General features: G+C 39.0%; 1 protein-coding gene across 1 annotated transcript; it reads left to right on the forward strand.

Annotated features, from left to right (window-relative positions):
- Positions 1 to 771: 771 nt before the first annotated feature.
- Positions 772 to 18,037, forward strand: LOC111335846 (cell division cycle protein 27 homolog). Its single transcript, XM_088745700.1, has 18 exons — positions 772 to 922; positions 2,613 to 2,688; positions 3,196 to 3,343; positions 4,164 to 4,289; positions 5,619 to 5,716; positions 6,412 to 6,775; positions 8,143 to 8,254; positions 8,606 to 8,812; positions 9,571 to 9,642; positions 10,123 to 10,261; positions 10,907 to 11,079; positions 11,430 to 11,481; positions 11,574 to 11,674; positions 11,794 to 12,002; positions 12,598 to 12,715; positions 14,744 to 14,872; positions 15,697 to 15,771; positions 16,265 to 18,037. Exons 1-18 carry the CDS (start codon positions 899 to 901, stop codon positions 16,475 to 16,477), a joined length of 2,436 nt encoding a protein of 811 aa, XP_088601826.1. The 5' UTR covers positions 772 to 898; the 3' UTR covers positions 16,478 to 18,037.
- Positions 18,038 to 18,813: the final 776 nt, after the last annotated feature.

Consider the following 18,813-nt stretch of genomic DNA (forward strand, 5'->3'; position numbering starts at 1 on the left):
ATTAGTGGCCGATGTAAGGTATTTTTCACTAGTGGCCGATTTGGGGTTCTGTCCACCACTGGCCGATTTAAGGTTTTGTCCACTAGCGGCCGATTTGGGGTTTTGTCCAGTAGTGGCTGATTTAAGGTTTTGTCCACTAGTGGCCGATTTGGGGTTTTGTCCACGAGAGGCCAGTTTAAGGTTTTTTCTACTAGTGGCTATTTTGGGGTTTTGTCCCCTAGTGGCCGATTTATTGTTTTGTGCATTAGTGGCCGATTTCGGACACTTTCCACTAGTGGCCGATTTGAGGTTTTGTCCATGAGTGACGGATTTGATGTTTTGTCCACTAGTGGCCCATGTAAGGTTTTGTCCACTAGTGGCCGATTTGGGGTTTTTTCCACTAGTGGCCGATTTGGGGTTTTGTCCAATAGTGGGCGATTTAAGGTTTTATCCACTAGTGGCCTATTTGGGGTTTTGTCCACTAGTGGCCTTTTTAAGGTTTTGTCCACTAGTGGCCGATTTGGGGTTTTGTCCAGTATTGGCCGATTTAAGGTTTTGTCCGCTAGTGGCCGATTTGGGGTTCTGTTTACTAGTGGGCAATTGGACGATTTTCGCCAGTAGTACTCGTTTGGCGATCTTGTCCTCTAATGGAAGCTTTTTTGAAACTAATGAGAACTCTGCTGTACAACGATGAACGAAGGTTGCTTATTTGATATGTAGATATGAAGCAACTTCAACAGAGTAAATTGTAGCTCTACGCCTGCGAGCAGATTGTTCGCCTAGTCCCTGTGAGTATGCGCATTAGTGTCCAGTTTTCCCAGCGCCGAATTCAAGTTGGAATGCTCAATCAAGCAGTTTTCAACGTTTTACTGGAATTTTATCGGAAAATCTAGGAAGTTTAGCTTCGTTTTTATGGATTATGGTCTGCGAGGAACCGATAAGGGTATGTTTATATGTAGTCTCGCGCAGTAGCCTTTTGTGCTCTATTTTTTTTTACGAAATTTACGGCGCAGAATTTGTTTCGGGCGCGGGATAAATAACTTATTAGCGAGTTTATACGTTTGGAAGCGAAAATGATCTTTTTGTTAGACTGGTTTGGAAAATAGTTTTTCAGAGTGATTCGGTAACAGCAAAAGTTTCAGGCGTTATTCGATTCACCAAAAAAATTTTTCACCAGGTAGGCAGACCTGTCCGATCGATGTTACGAGGGGAATTCATTTGCCTTCTACACTCAGAAACGACTTTTGAAAAATTTGAGTGAGGCTTTGAAATTCAGTTGAAACCGGTCACGAAAATTCTTGGAATTCTTGTATTATTTGATTTCAATTCTAACGGCGATAGCAGCTTTGGAAAAAGAAACAAATAAAAAGTTTTCCATATTTGTGATATGCTGCTGATGTCCAATGCCCACCAAATATTTTTATATGCGACATTTCTGTACAAAAAGTTTTACGGAAGAGGAATTTTATCAATGATAACTTTTAGAGGGTCAGCATCCAAAAGTGCCTCCACACCACATCAAAATAGAGATTTGTGGTGGTACAAGATACTACTGCAAGTTCCTTTTAAAAACAAATAGACTTTGTACTACAAGATAATTTGGATTTATCAACTGAGTTAACAATGAAATTTGGCTACCATAAGGAGTTTGTAAAGCATACGGAGGCCAATTTACATGAACAATCCAGTTAATAAAACCAAATTATCTTGAGATTCCCCTCACTTGCACAGCACCACAATTTTGTTAAAAACTTTCACCTTTTATCATTTGTATATATTTATTCAAATATATCTACTGCGAGGATCATGCATCACACGTATCTAATACCGCAGTTCAAAATATATGAACTTCATATATACATTGTATCTGATTATCACGGGTTTATTACGAATCAACTTAGCGGCCTGCTCCCAGTTGGCTTGTTAGCTCAATTGGTAGAGCGCTGCACTAGTATCGCAGAGGTCAGTGGTTTGAATCCCGAACAGGCCTGATTTTTTTCAGGTCTGATTTCCGCTATTTCATAAATAGCGCTCTCTACTGCGAGCATCATGCATCACACGTATCTAATACCGCAGTTCAAAATATATGAACTTCATATATACATTGTATCTGATTATCACAGGTTTATTACGAATCAACTTAATGGCCTGCTCCCAGTTGGCTTGTTAGCTCAATTGGTAGAGCGCTGCACTAGTATCGCAGAGGTCAGTGGTTCGAATCCCGTACAGGCCTGATTTTTTTCAGGTCTGATTTTCACTATTGCATAAATAACGCTCTCTTCTGTGAGGATCATGCATCACGCATATATTTGCATTGTAAGTTAATTTGGAGGCTATACTCCAGCAGAACTTGTACCAAGCAAACCTTTGAAAATGAAGTAGCTCCAAATCTGGGCTCATCACTAACAGTGGCCAACTAGTTGCAGACTTCTAGGAATTCAGTTTTGGCTGGTGATTTTCGATTTCCACCAGCCAGTTTGGCTAATAAACAAACTGAAATTGTCCTAACATCTAAGTTGTCACTAGCCACTTGGCTAGAAAGTTGAAAAGTTAGTGTTGAGCTTTGCTGAATGAAATCAATAGGGGTTTTGATGTTCTCTTAGTAACTATTTCATGTTGTGAATTTATTTTAGGCATCCATATGGCATGCTTTGGGTCATTATGCCTATGAAGATGCAATCTTCCTTGCTGAACGACTTTTCGCAGAAGGTAATAAAAGATTGATAATCCAATAATTTTTTTATATTTCAGAAATATGAAATTAAGAATCTGCTTCCCTCATTTTTTTTCTATAAGCCATCTGCTTTCAAATGGCTCCCTATCAACAGCCCTGTTACTGTGTTAGAGAGACCACTGGTTGCTTCCTTTTAACCTGGTCTTAAACTTCCACAAGTGATTAACATGTAACTTCTCCCTATAACATCTGTATATTACCCAGCAAACAGGTGATGAGAATACTCAAACTTATCAGGTGGAAGCGTTTAACTTGATCTAACACCAAATTCTTATAATCAACATACAGGGAAATGTGTAAGAACCAGATGGGAGAATTAACAATCAGATCTAGAGTGCGAAAGGGTTAATCATCTGCAGGTCAAAACTTGATTTATTTCATTTAGTTGTGAGCACTATACCCAGCTATATAGTTCAAGATTTCACATAGATTTAGTTGTAATACTAAGAGTTAATAATCTGAAAAATTATATTTTGTTTCAGTTGGCTCTGATGATACTTTGTACCTTCTGGCGACATGTTTTTATCAAGCTGGTTATTGTAAAAGAGCGTACTCTCTGCTCCAAAGCAGAGGCTGTCCCACTCCACTCTGCCGATTTCTTTTTGCAAAATGCTGCATGGAATTAGACAAGTATGTGTCTCCTTCAATTGGTTCACTCAGGCATTGGAGATTGAAAAATTCTTCACCATAATTTTAATGATCTGAGCTATATTTCTCATCAACTTGGAATTATTCTTCTGTTGAATCACACAATTCTCATACTACATTTCTTGGTGAAAACCCAGCCTCTTACAAGTCACATTATATATATCTTATTCACCAAGTGCGAGGGCCGTACTGGGAGAATATCGGCCCGAGGTCTTGACAGTACGGATCTCGCTGCGCTCGGTCCATACAAAAAAGACCAAGGGCCAATATTCTTCCAGTATGGCCCTGAGCAAGCTTGGTTAATAAGAGATTTATTATACAACTGAAGTTCAAAGGAACACAAGTGTGGTATCATTCGGGACCAGTCAGGACAGTGCCCAGTCTAATACTGAGAGAATATTGACCAGCAATAGAGCAGTTTTGATTGGTTGATTTTAGTTATTGGCCCTCTGACTGACCGAGTCGTGTAATAATAAATGGTAGTGCACCTTCAAGGTTTTCATTAAAAAACTTAATAGATATACAATATGAATTGAGTATGTGGCTGAATTCATTATGCTTGCTCACAAAGCCTTCTAGGGGGGTCAGAAGGTATGCTTCCTTGAAAAAATTTTAAATTTTAAACTGTCAGAGACTGATTACCTGATCAATTGCCTGGTACCCTTAGCTTTAAAGTGTTTGCTGTTTTTACTACCCCATCCCTATTATAAAATTCATGTGGTAACCTGGTATGACATTAGGTAACAGTTGGTTCAAATGAATAGTTCACCCAGCTTCTCTATGATCTTTCCTGGCTTTATAGACTGGCAGAAGGTGAAATGGCTCTGACTGGTGGATGCCTGACAAACAGCAAACCTCTAGAGACCATTGCTTCAGAGTTTGGTGCTGCAGCAAGTTATGGACTGGCTCTTCTGGGGCAGATATGCAGGTATGTTCAATAATCCTTATTCCAGTTCCGCGCGCGCAGTTTAGTTGGACAGCAGTATCCTATGGTTGCGTACGCGAAAGTGAGGCTATCAGGTCAAGCTTCCCTGAAGATTACTAGCAGGAGTGTAGAAAATATTACATCGCTGTTAAAGTTTAGGTGACACATAACAGTTAGACACTGTATAGCCTTTGGCTGTACAAGCCTGAGTTCAAAAGAAGATTGTTGCGGCCTTGCATGGAATTCCTTGCCACTATCAAAGAAAGATCTTCTCCAGAAATGGCTGGTAAAAATCCGAAGGGAGAACACTCCTTTTTACAAAAATTCCTATCTTTGTAGCAAGCATTTTGAGCCTGAGTGCTTTGTAAAGTCCCTAGGAAGACAGCGAATGTGACTCAAACCGGACGCTATACCTACAAAGTTTATTTTCTCTGCTGAAAAGCCACGGAGGAAAATACCTTATGATCGACAGGCAACAACTCTGCACCCGTAATTTAGCCTCTGGGCTGCAAGTGGTCAGATATAAACTATATTCATATTCATTCATTCATTCACTGCAAGATGTCTCAATGTGAGTAAGGATACGACTGTTGACATTAATGTCATTCATGAGCAACTGAAGAGCATCAAAAACACAGATCCAATTGTGTTCAAAGATCCACTCAAATCCACAGAATCAGGAAGACCACTGCTTGTAACAGCTGCGATGGTACTAGTGGTTTTGCTTGTTTCGTTCACTTGTTTACATGTCAAGGGCTGCCACTTTTTAAGAAAATCGTCATCCCATCTGTTCTTGATGTAGCATATAACCCTATTTTAAAGAAAAGGTACACAGACAGTACGATTCTGTAATGATTTATCATCAGGGTAAAAATGCCAAGATTTAAATAAGCATTATGAACTCACCTTTAAACTAGCATGGGTTTCGAAGCTGTCAATCCAGCACTTCTATCTTTGGCAGTTCCTTTACAATACGAAAGCCATTCCTTCAGCCTTTCCTTTGTAACATCACGAGGACACTTACCTCTTAATATTTTCACTTTCTCTTCGGCAGATAAAAATGCTGATTTTGAAAATAACTCAACATTTTAAATTCTCATGCTAAATTCAACTTCACAACTTCTGTAATCTTCAAGAAAGCTTGACCCAATAGCCTCACTTTTGTGTGCACTATTACAGGAAGCCGCTGTCCAACTACACCGCACACACAGAACTGGAATAAGGGCTATTATCAGTGTTTTCATTTTTCATCATGAAATAATTTTGTGAAAAGTAATTCCAAAAATGTTTTTGTTTGAGTGTCTCACTTAGTTATTTATATCTTTATTTTAGGAAATCAGAACAGTTTGCAAGAGCAGCAGAATGCTTTAAAAGTAGTTTGAAATATAATCCATATTTATGGAGTTCATTTGAGAATCTTTGTCAGCTAGGTATGTGCTGTAGTTAGACACAAGAATTCGTGATTTTTTCTTTTTTTTTTTTTACTCAAACTCTTTTTTGTACCTTCATTAAAGCAAGCTGAAACCATGCAGTGAATGACCACAAAGCATTTTCTTTACTTCAGCAATGAACATATTTGGGAAATCATCTCCTCCATAATTTCTAGGAGTTTTTGTGCAGACTCTGTTATGAATTTGGAGGAGGTGATTTCCCCCTTAAATATTGACTTCTAATTTTGCAGATTTTCCTCTTGGAAACCTGGCAAGAAATTAAAAAAAAAAAAAAAAAAATAGAGGACAAATTTACTTTTGTGAAATCTCTCATTGCACAAAATATGAAATAATCCTTCAATAATCTATTAAGAAATGGGATTTATACTTGTTATTGTGGAACCTTTGTTTTATACAATTAGTATCACTTTGAACCCTAAAAGTGACCAGCATCCAATGTCTCCTTACAATATCACCCCTGAATCACACATTTAGGTCACAAGAATAAAGAAAATGATCTGTAACTGAAGTAGCTCTTGATTGTTAAACAAATTCTCCTTGTCAGCACCATGGGAAATGTATAGAGAACAGTATGGAGAATATGCATCCTGATGTTTGGGTGTAAAGGTTTAAAATGTTTATTCAGTTACTATATTTATAATTGTTCCTTTTTCATTATTATTTTTTTTGATTAGGTGAGAAGCCAGATGCAGCGGATTATTTTAAATCGTCTTCTTGTCCCAAAATCACATCTTTCATGTCAAACAGAGAACACATGACAGTGGGATCCCCCACTGTTACTATGGATACAACAAGTCCGTCAGACAATCAGCGACGAAAAATTGACACAGTATGCTCAGAAAATCTTGATCCCTCACAGAACATCACTCCGCAGAACTTTAGCATGTTAATTTCATCCAGACCTGGTTCAATAGATATGTCAGGGGGCAGTTTCACAGTGCCGTCATCTGCTGTTAGTGTGGGTGAAAAGAGAATTCGTCAGAAGGTTGGAAGGAATCTTTTAGGAGCTACGCAGTCAGCAAGTCCCCTGACACCAAGGTATGAACAAGGCTGTGCTCCAAGAAAAGTTGAAGGGAACCCAGTGCTCTGAAACTGTGAAATCCAGGGTGGTCAGCATATGCTTTTTACGAAAAAACTAAGATTCCTGATTTGCCCAAGAGCAAAAGCAAGGTACCAGGGGCCACTGGGATCTGCTATACCACAGCCCTGATGGATACGGGTAGAACAATATATAGTCGTGTTTAGTGTTCCAAACTATGACCATTTTGGTTATGATGGCATCTAGAAAAACTTTTGACCATTAAATTTGCTTGGAGCTCAATCATGAGTTGGGTGACCAGTGTTTGGTGGCCATGGGTCAATTGGCCCATGAAGAAAGTTTAATAACAGATAAAAAAAAATTGTCCTTTGCTTAAATTTTATTGTCAGACTTGAAAAAGTGTACAGATGTACACATATCTTGGGTCCTTGAGGCCAAAAAGCTCATAACTGCAGGAGTTCATCTCAGTTTCTTTAACAAGAAGCAACACAGAGTGTTAGTCAAGGCTGTGCTCTAAGAAAAAGTGAAGGGAGCCCACTGCTCTGAAACTTTGAAATACAGGGTGCCCAGCATATGCTTTTATGCGAAAAAACTAAAATTCCTGAGTTTCCCATGGGCAAAAGCAAGGTGCCAAGGACCACAGGGCATTGCTAGGCTACAGCCCTGTTAGTACTTCTCCCCCTTGGTGAGATGGCAGTCCTTTGCAGGTTATATTCCCCCTCCTTTTCTTCATCCAGGATTTGGCAGTCTGCTGGTCCACATTTATCTTCCTGGATAGAGTGAGGCTCTGGGGGAGTAACGTCTCTTACCCGAGACTACAACCCAGTGACTTGGCTGTGATCTGATTGTTAATTCTCCCCCTCTTGCTGCTATACATTTCCCTGTAAATTAGTAGCAAGAATTTGGTGTTAGATCAAGAAAACAACTTCTACCTGATAACCTTAAGTATTCTCATTACTTGTCTGCTGGATAATGTATGGATATTACAGGGAGAAGTTACATGTTGATCATTTCTGGAAGTTCAAGGGTTAAAGGTCTAGGTATCTCACTGCATTGTTAAACCTATAAAAGGCAAAAGAAATGTTTAACTAAGAAAGAAACTGTTACATAATTATGTACATGCATATTTTTAAAAAGATATCTGAAGCTGGGATAAAGGCTGATAGTTTCTAAAGAAACTGTTTGGGGCTGCGTCGGTGGGGGTAACGAAATAATTTGGATATATCAACAAAGTTGAAATGGTAAATTGGCCACCGTAACGATTACAAAAGCTGACGTTTCGAGCATTAGCCCTTCATCGGAGCTGGGATAGTTCTGCTAGGCACTGTACAACTAACATGACCATCTTCTTTCAATTGGGGTCTAGTTTTGGAATGCTGGCATCAGATACACCAGCAAATGACCAGAATTCTGTGCCATTCATCACTCCATCTCCAGTTGTTGGTGAAGGACACGCCCCTAAAGCACCCCTGAAAAAGGTTTGCATAATATTTTCATCCACTGAGGGTGATATTTTGCAATATTGTACAGAAGATTCAGTTGTTTTGTTTTTTGTTTTGTAAGATGTTTTGAGTTCAAGGAGGGGTCCAAATGGCAAGAAAGTTTTGGTTGAGGTAAAAATTTCCCGGGGCACTGGGAACAACACCAACTCCACAATCTCAGGTGAAGATCAAACAAGATTTAATGCAGAAATTAAAGGGAACATTCACATTTCCTCTTTTAAGTAACAGAATCAATTATGACAATGGTACATTATGGTTCAGAATAAGTTACTGGTCTTTTGATTTTGCACAACTGGTAGTTTTCAGTCTGAAGCTCTTTTCTTTTAGGGCGGTAACAGAAGAAATGATTCTTCATGCAAACCGGTCACATCTAGTGTCCATAGCATGCACTCTCCATCAACAATGTTTACATCGTCTCCTCACGGCACAGGACATCAGGGCTTCTCGTCTAATGCTCCCAGTGTGCGGCGGAGCTCACGACTCTTTACACAGTCTAGTAACAGCTCTGTTAGCAATTTTGACTCAACAAATAAGGTAAGTAATTTTCCTTATGGTGTGGCTCATAAGAAAGAAGTACTATTATGATAGTTGAAGAAAATAATGATCAGGAGAGCTTTTAATCCTTTAACTCCAAGAAGTGATTAACATTTAACTTCTCCCTATAATAGCCATACACTATCCAGCAAACAGGTAATGAGAATACTCAAACTTATCAGGTTGAAGTTGTTAAAAAAATACATTAAAATACTTATTAATATCTTCAAAAAACAGAACTTGTATCTTACACCATCTTCAATTCTTGAAATAATTAAAAATTTGTAAACCTCATCAATCCTCTAGCTATGACCAGTATAGCAAAGTCTCTTTCTATTTCCTGTTATTATTATCATTAAATTAATTTACTATTTTAATTTTAATGTACTATTTATTGCAATTTGAACTACCGTTTTCTTAGTGTAATCTTAACTGCTGCCAATTCGAAGTCTTTGCAAGTACCTAGCGATAAGCCTAACTTAATTATACCTACCCGCCTTGACTAGTTTTCAACTAATTGTGGGTAGGCACTTCTCAAATTGTAATTGTTGTTGTTATCATGATACAACACCAAATTCTTGTAATTAATTTTCAAAGAAATGTGTGACAGCTAGAGGGGAGAATAAGTGGTCAGATCTTGAGAGTTTAAGAGCTAAGAGAGTGAGATTGTTAGGAGAGTTGAAATGATGATCAAGAGAGCAATTTTAAGGGAACTTAGTCACTGACCATCTACTGGACTTTCTTTCTATTTCATGCAGGATAGAAGACCAAAGAGTGCAAGAGTTGCATCTCCTTCACATAGAACTGCTGTTAGTAATGTTGTTAGAAAGGTATGGTTAAAACCATTTCTACCATCAAGTGGAAAGTATATAAGGCAAAGCTGTGCTCTAAGAAAAATTGAAGGGAGCCTAGTGCTCTGAAACTGTGAAATCTAGGGTGCCCAGCATATGCTTTTTAGGGAAAAACTAAGATTTGGCCACCGGGTGCTGCTAGACCACAGCCCTTTAAGGCAAAGGATGTAAGGCAAACAGAGATTTCTCCTGTGCGACTTGTTTAAAGTTTGCTCCACAGTGTTCAAGCAGCTGCCATTTTAGTTGGTTACTTATTTTTGAAGATCAAGCCTCTTTATGTAGACGTACAGCACCAGTCTTGATCTGAAGTATCTTTAAGGTAGCCTGTGCCAGCTAGGTACTTTAAATTTATTTATATACTTTTTTTGTCTGGCTGCCAAGAAATCTTTGAAGAACCTTAGTTCATTTAAGCAGACTTGAAAAGTAAGTGAAGATTTTGAAAATGGTATTTTATTCCAGACTCGACGGCAAACGAGAAGTTCCACTCCTCAGCCATTAGCTCCCTGTGTTGAGAATGTGATCCAGGAAGGGTCCTCTACACAACAAAACAATGAAGGGAGGGGTCAGTCAAAGTTATCACCTGTGCAGGGTGGTATGGGTAAGTAACCTGTACTCATGAACTGTCTTTGTTGACAATTGGACCTCTGCCATTGGAAGTTTCATTTGAGTTGAAAGTGTATGTGTGAATTGCAGGTTATTTCTTAAAATTTCTTTAAAAGAAATTTTTAGTAAATAAAGATGGTTGCAAAGAAAAAATCACAAGCATTGAACTTTGACCCTTTTTACTGAGTGACCAAGAAATAATCTCTCCACACAATGGTAACACAATGCTAAGCAGACAAGAAATGAGAATAACAAAAAATATTAATTAGGGGTATGTTAGGTGATACATTATGTATAGAAGCAGGGCCCAACGCTAACTTTTCGACTTACTAGCCAAGTGGCCTGTGACAACTTAGATTTTACAACAATTTCAGTTTGTTTGCCAGCCAAACTGGTTCATAGAAATGGAAAACCACTAGCCAAAACTGAATTTCTACTAGTCTGGTTAGTTGGCTTCTGTTAGTGTCAAGTGGCTAATGTTGAGTTAAGAAATTAAACACATTGTATCAAGGTTATCTTATGTTGTCACTGCAAATATAAAGCAATACAGCACACTAGAGTAATTTCAAAGTATGTATTGCATTCCTGCCAATTTTCTTTACTTATTTGTTCATTTGTTTATTTGTTTGTTTTTTTTTAGATGGGTTAATGGCACTTTTGAAGCAATTAGGACAGGCATATGTGCATCTTAGTTCTTATGAATGTAAACAGGCATTGAATGCATTTTCATCATTAGCACCCCACCATTATAACACAGGATGGGTGTTGACTCAAGTTGGGCGGGCCCACTTTGAACTGGCGGAGTATCAGCTGGTATGAAGAGATTTCTTGATTTTAAATTCTTTCAGTAATTAAGGGGACTCCTATGGGTAGTAACCAATCATAGAGCAGGAAAAAGTACCACGTGACCCAAATGGACCAAACAGAGAGCCGGATTAGGACACACCCCCAAAACCCGAAGTCCCAACCCGACACAGGAAATGTCACGCAAGTCAAGTTTTGAGGGTACCCTCAGACGTTGTCGCCCACAATACCCCAAACTTGAAACAGTTCGTAGTTGCCACAGATGTGAATCACACCTGATGAAGGAGATGAGTCAAATGTTTTTTATATACTTCACACGATGTTTTTGTTATTAACAATCAACTTGACTTTTTTTGTAGGCTGAGAAAGTTTTCGCCAAAGTGAGACAACTAGAACCCTACAGAATTGAAGGTGATTAAGTTTGATCATTCCTTATAAACATATTTTTCAAAAAAGGAGAAGAAACTGTTGTAATTACTTATGCATATCTATTTATCTTCCAGGAATGGAAATCTATTCTACGACTCTATGGCATTTACAAAATGAGGTTTCCCTCTCGGCCCTGGCGCAAGAATTGGTAGAAACTGACCGTACCTCCCCTCAGGTGTGTGTGTCACCATTTTAAACTCGTGTTCGATGACGAACAACTCTTTATTTGATCCTATAAAATTTCGTCCTCAACCGTATGATTTAATTGTACGAATTATTTTTTCTTCTCCCAAGGCTTGGTGCGCCACAGGAAATTGTTTTAGTCTACAAAAAGAACATGATACTGCCATCAAGTTTTTCCAGCGCGCTGTACAGGTTAATCCACCCTTCACTTACGCCTACACGCTGCTGGGACACGAATACGTTCTCACAGAGGAACTTGATAGAGCCATGTCGTGTTTCCGCCAGGCTGTCAGGACAGATTCGCGGCACTATAACGCGTGGTTAGTTGGTTGCGTCAGTTTTGGTTTACTTCGTATTGTGATTGGCTAAGAAAAGTTGCACCATCCTCTCAACCAATCAGATGCAAAGCTTAAGCCAATCGTGACTTAAGTCACCTGCGTTTTCTCGCGCTCCATGTAATGTATTTGTTTCGCTCTGAGTTCTGACTGGCCCCTTCTGTACTTTCCTTTGTCATGATTGGCCGTCGTGATTACAATGAGCCAACGAGAACTCAATCGGAAACAAAGATTTGACTGTAGCGCGGGAAAACACAAGAGACTAACCGCTATTTACAAACTATTTTACGACATAAACGAGAGACTGAGCCAAATGTCTTCACCAAATATCTTCCGTACACAGCTGCGAAGCTCAAGAAACAGCTAAAGAATGTAACTAACAGGGTCGTCTCGAAGTGTCCAGTTTAGGAGATATCCGTGATGAAGAGATATCTATTAAGAGAGTTTTCCGGAATTCCAGGGAAACAAACCATCAGTATTTTTCCTTTAGGGCCTTGAAGAACTCGTTTAAAATTTTGTCCAAGCCGGAAGTGACCATGGCGTTGATTATGTAATGATTTTATATATATATATTCTCTAGGTATGGTATTGGTATGATCTACTACAAACAAGAGAAGTTCAACCTAGCTGAAATCCATTTCAGAAAAGCTTTGTCAATAAACCCATCAAGTTCTGTGCTGTATTGTCATGTTGGAGTGGTAAGTTGACAAACCTTACAGGGCGAGGTCGCCTTTAAAAAATGTGGTTGACCGCCGCAATTTCATTTGTTAACATTGTTTAGTTTTAATGTATATATGAAGTTCATATATTTTGAACTGCATTATTAGATACGTATGATGCACGATCCTCGCAGTAGAGAGCGCTATTTATGTAATAGCGAAAATCAGACCTGAAAAAAATCAGGCCTGTACGGGATCAAAATATATGAACTTCATATATACATTGTATCTGATTTATCATCACGGGTTTATTACGAATCAACTTAACGGCCTGCTCCCAGTTGGCTTGTTAGCTTAATTGGTTGAGCGCTGCACTAGTATCGCAGAGGTCAGTGGTTCGAATCCCGAACAGGCCTGATTTTTTTTTTCAGGTCTGATTTTCGCTATTGCGTAAATAGCGCTCTCTACTGCGAGGATCGTGCATCATACGTATTGTTTAGTTTTATTGAACACAAACTATCTTTCCGCCTGCGGGAACATTTCAGACGAGTCGAGGAGAGGTTTTCCAGGGGTCTGGCACAGATAATGAGTGCCAGGCCCCTTCCTTGCAGACCTCTCGTGTTGCTTAAGATCTACTAGTTTTCTGAAGGCTGAGACACATCCGTGCTCAAGCGCTACTAATGAGGGCCCACTCATTGGTTAACTGAGCGACAGTCTGAGAGATGATAGAGAGATTTGCACCGCGTTTACGTGAAACAGCAGCTGACGTCAATTTGCCCTTTTAAGTCTCAAGTAAAATAGCGTGCTCCTTGCTGCTTTAGCTTCGCGTGAGCTCACATCATCGCGGATTTGAAGGCGCCCTTGCATGCCTCATAAGAAATAGTTTTAGTGCCGTTTTTCCGGCATTTGACTTCTATTCTGTGAGAGAAAAAGTGAAGAAAATCTTAAGTACTCGGCAAACGCGAAACAGGTTACTTTCACTTTTCAGAGTGATTAACGACCTTAATGATTGTTACACCCTCCAAAATGATCTGTCAGCTCTACATGATTGGAGTAAACTATGGGAAATGAATTTTAATTCACAAAAATGTAAACAGCTCTGTATAACAAGGAAGAAAAATCCAATCCACAATATCTATCATCTTGGTACGGAATAATTACTCCTATCTGACACGGAAAAGGATCTACGTATGATGCTACATGACACACTAGCATGGCATGACCACATATTTACAAAAGTAAATTCTGCTAATAAGGTCCTGCGGCTAATTAAACGGACATGTGAAAATCAGACACAGTCGGCTGTGATTCGCAAGCTGTACATGCACCTTGTGCGGCCTCACCTTGAATACGCCTGCGAGATCTGGTCCCCTCAGCAAGCCTTTTTACGGGACATGATTGAAAGCGTTCAGAGACGAGCCACGCGACTCGTGATCAATGGAAAATCTTACATGGAGCGGTTAAAATCTCTCCATCTTCTAACCCTTAAGTCTAGAAGGACTCTACTTGACTTGATCTTCTTTTACAAATGTTTAAAGGGACTCTTAAATATTAACCTATCTAGTTTTATTATTTCCAGAAAAAATGCAGCATATGAGCTAAGAAATGCTGATCTGTCATTTAGAACTCAATATGCGAGAACAAACATGCTAAAATATTCCTATTTTCATAGAACAGTTTACCTATGCATGTCAGACAGTCTGAGTCTCTGATTTTAAAGTCTTTGTAAGGCTTATTTATACCAGTTAGACGCTGAATTAACCTAATTTATTATTATTATCAATATATATATATAGATATAGGTATGTGTAGTGTTTTTTTTTTTGGGTGGCCTTTTGTAAGGGAACCTGTTCCTGTTTCTTGGCCTTCCCCTCAGCTTTGTATATGTGTCAAGTTTGTTGAGAAAATGATTAAAGTTAAAGTAAAGTTAAAGTGACGTGGAAACGGCTAAGCGCAACTGGCAAACTTGAAAATGGTGGGGAAAACAAGGTCACATGGTCACTCTTGCCATTCACGTTTCACGTAAACGTGGTGCTAAATCTTTCTTATTTCCCACATCTCGCGTAGGTACAACACGCGATGAAGAAATCTGATGCTGCGCTTGTTACCATCAACAAGGCTATGAATATTGATCCGAAGAATCCGCTGTGCAAGTTTCATCGCGCTTCCATTTTATTCTCAATGGATAAACATAAGGTATGGAGATCAAGGCTGCGCTCAAAGGAAAATTGAATGGAGCCCAGTGCTCTGAAACTGTGAAATCCATATGCTTTGAATGAAAAAACTAAAATTTCCGAGTCGCCCAAGAGCAAAAGTAAGGCGCCAGGGGCCACCGGGCGCTGTTAGAGCACAGCCTTGGAGATGTTTCTTTGCCGCATGAATCTGGGTTTTATGTTGCAATCGAGACATCTGGATCATAATTTTAGGACGATATCTACAACCAGTACAGGATTGTGATTTCAAGTTCTAAACAAAAAAAATACGGGAATGCTTGTATTTTTCTCTCCATTAGCAGCAAAGTTTACACAATCATACACCGAATGCAAATATGGCGTCCAATTTGAGTTGTCATTGTTCTGGACTGACTAGCTTCTCACATATGTAATAATCCTTTTGTACTCCAACGTGAAGACGAGGCTAGTCAGTCCAGAACAATGGCAATTCAAATTGGACGCCATATTTGCATTCGGTGTATTGGTATCGCAAATCGAGGCCTTTATTATAAAAACCATGTCAGTATTTTGGTTTTTCTGCTTTACCATTTTCGTTACCAAAAACTCGTTCGGTGACGCTGACGGCTGTTGCCTTTTTCCCGCCAAGGTGAGGCAGGTTCGCGCGCGCCTAATTTGTCATTAGTGGATATTTGGCATTGGAAAGTTTGATCCTCTCTCTCGAATCTAGATGTCTCGAATGTGTTTTTAAAGCAGTTGCGTCAATTTTGGAATTAGAGTAGAAGCCCCCTTTGGATATATATATATTTTTTGCCTTAACATCTGTTATATTCTGGACTTTTTCGTCAGGAAGCGCTGGAAGAACTTGAGGAATTAAAGAAAATTGTGCCGCGGGAAGCTTTGGTTTACTTTTTACTTAGCAAAGTAAGTTGCTTGAGCAAATTCACCTTTTAATTCCGATCGCAATTTGGTTTGGTTTAATGTACAGGTCAAAGCTGGGAGATTTAGTTGTTTTATGACAAGTTTGCCGCCGCTTAAACAACCCTTTACAGTTGATATTCGTTAGTTTTATCTTCTTTTCTCTGTTATTGGTTCAGAAACCCTACGTCACTATCTTAACCAATCAGATGCAGCACTCAGACAAATCATGACTTGTTCACGTGCGTTTCCCGCGCTTTAGATGGTTGCTTGTTTTTACCGTGGTTTCCTATTTTCTACACGTAATATTTTCCTCTGTTTTAATTGGTCGCTCTGATCACTGCTTTTGGTTTGTTCGACCACACAAAATTAATTTTGTTGTTTCAAAATACGTGCCTTTTCTCACTGATATCGAAAAGTTTAACAAAAGTTGGGTAAAATCTTTCAAAATTCATTTTATTGTCTCAAAATGCGTGCCTTTTCTCATTAATATCGACAGGTTTACAAAAAACTTGGGGAAAATCACTTGGCGCAGATGAATTTTTCTTGGGCAATTGACCTGGATCCAAAGGGTGCAAACAATCAAATTAAAGAAGCCATTAACAAAAGATATCTTCCGGATGATGACGACACAACCATGGGGCTTGACACCGCTGACACTATGGATCAATCTGTGAGCGTAAATGAACTCTCTGATGAAGACGAGGATTAGAATATGAACGAAGTTAAAAAGAACTGCTTTTGGACTATGGGTTGAAATAGAGGACTATATTTAATTTTTAACATTAAGAAAATGATTTACCAACTGAAATATGGCTTCGAGATTCATACATAAAGGAGAGTTACACTCCAGAAACTGAATAATTACGTAATGAGTATAGTATTAGCCAGGGGTTTCATTAAGGGCCGGGCAGCGGGCAAATTGACCGGTCGCGAGGACGGTTTTGCCCACCTGGTTTGACAATCTGGAGAAAGTTTATCCTATAACGAAGTTCAGTTCTAAAAGGCTTTGCCCGCCTATGAAAACCAGTTACCCTCCTGCTGAAAACGTTCATGAAACCCCTGAGTAGCTTGTTTTGTATGCTTTGAAAAGTTGCTGATGAAAAAGATATGGTCTCTGGAGCGTATTTCTCCTTTTGAAAGACTTGATAGCGGTTTTTGTACCATCTGGAATCTCTCTCAGTCTATCAACAGACGAAGCTTATTAAGAATAAAGGGGGTAAGTTCCTAAAGAAACTGTGGTGCTGCGTCGGTGGGGGTAACAAGGTAATTTGGTAATATCAACTAAGTTGAAATTGTCAATTGGCCACCGTAAAGAGTTAAAAAGTTGACGTTTCGAGCGTTAGCCCTTCGTTAGTTAGCCCTTTCGCTCTGACTAACGCTCGAAACGTCAGCTTTTTAAATCTTTACGGTGGCCAATTTACAATTTCAACTTAGAAGCTTATAAAGACGCGACTAGCGAGGAGACATCAGCCTACTTGTTTCATGATACATTGATAATCGTCACTGAGATACCTTGATAGAGCGCTTTTTGATTGGTTGGCGTAAACTGAAAATCAGAGTAATCTGAACGGCCAATCAAAACAACGGAAAAATTCTTTAAGGGCCAATGAAAAGCGCGTTTTTCCGCACGGGAAAACGCGCCAAAACTGCAAAACAACCAATACAGCAAAACTGGTTTCAGTTTTGGTTGTAAGAGTGGCGCGAGATTTTTGGACAAACTACAGAGCGAAGTAAAATATAACTAATGCAATCTCAGATTACTTTTGACACTCGCTTAAAAATTGCTTTATATGGGGTCAAGAAACAATGCTATCGACACACGAATCTTCTACATTTTAGTATTTTATTCACTCTCTCACTAGGATGATTATTATCCAAATGCTACGTGATAAAAAGAAATCCGGGATACCAGCTTCGTTGGAACGTAAAAACAGTTGGGTTCGGAGGACTGGGAACCTACCCCAACATCACTCCTGGAAACTAGGGATGACTGATTTTGCGGAATTATATCGTTAGATAAGAGCAAGTAAAGGAAATTAAACTATTACTTAGGTATGGGATGTTTTATGAAGTAATTAATGTAGGTTTAATAGTGGGAGAAAGACTTTAAGTCGAATGTACCATGTAGCAACATGCATCAAGGTCATGATTATCTTTTAGTGTTGCAATTCGCAATTTGTCGACTTTCGCTATCAATGACAAGTTTTTTACACTGGCTTAAACGCGATACTGTTATTGATTTATCTCGTTGATTAAATTTGGACACAACTTTGTTGAATGTTTCTTGTATTTGGTAGACAAAGTTTGCCTCCCTGCCCCCCCCCCCCCCCACCCTCCGCCCCCTCAGAGGACTGTACCAAAAGACTTAGCCAATAACTTAATCCAAAAGACTAGCCCCACACCTGTTTCAAGGAGGTAACTTTCTGTAAGAAACTGCCGTGCTGCGTCGGCGAGGGGAAATAAGTAGATAATTAGTTGGTTTTATTAAATTAGTTAATAAATTAATTTGGCACCGTGAACAGCGAAGAGTTTTTATACCTGACGTTTCGAGCGTTCGATTATCCCTTGTTTAATCTCCATTTTTTTATCAATTTATTTAAATTTATTTTATTTTTCGGGAATTTTTTTTTTATAATGAACTTATTATTTTTGCAGATCGAGGATAGTTTCAAACTAAAATTTTTCATACCACACAGATTTTTTTTTTCTGAAAGATATTTTGGGAGTGGTATCGATTATATCAATGCCTGATTTTGAAATCAAAACTTCGAGTAAAAACCCCTGAATTTTTACGTCCTTGCTGTGAGGAGTCAAGGTCGTAATGTTCCACTTCCTTTACGTGGAAAAACGACTGATACATGCCGAGATCTCGTGATGACCGCGACTTGCAAGTCCCACAATTTGGTATTTGCCTTTATTTTTTGTGGACTTAATAACATTGATTGAGGCGTTCCTTCGCATTTTTTCGTGGAACTGGCCAAAATTCTATTAAGCTGCTGCCTAGTAAGGAGAAAAAAGCGACTCAAGTAAGTAAAAGATGATGTA

Source organism: Stylophora pistillata, chromosome 14 (assembly GCF_964205215.1).
Source record: "Stylophora pistillata chromosome 14, jaStyPist1.2, whole genome shotgun sequence".
In the NCBI taxonomy this organism is placed as follows: Eukaryota; Metazoa; Cnidaria; class Anthozoa; order Scleractinia; family Pocilloporidae; genus Stylophora; species Stylophora pistillata.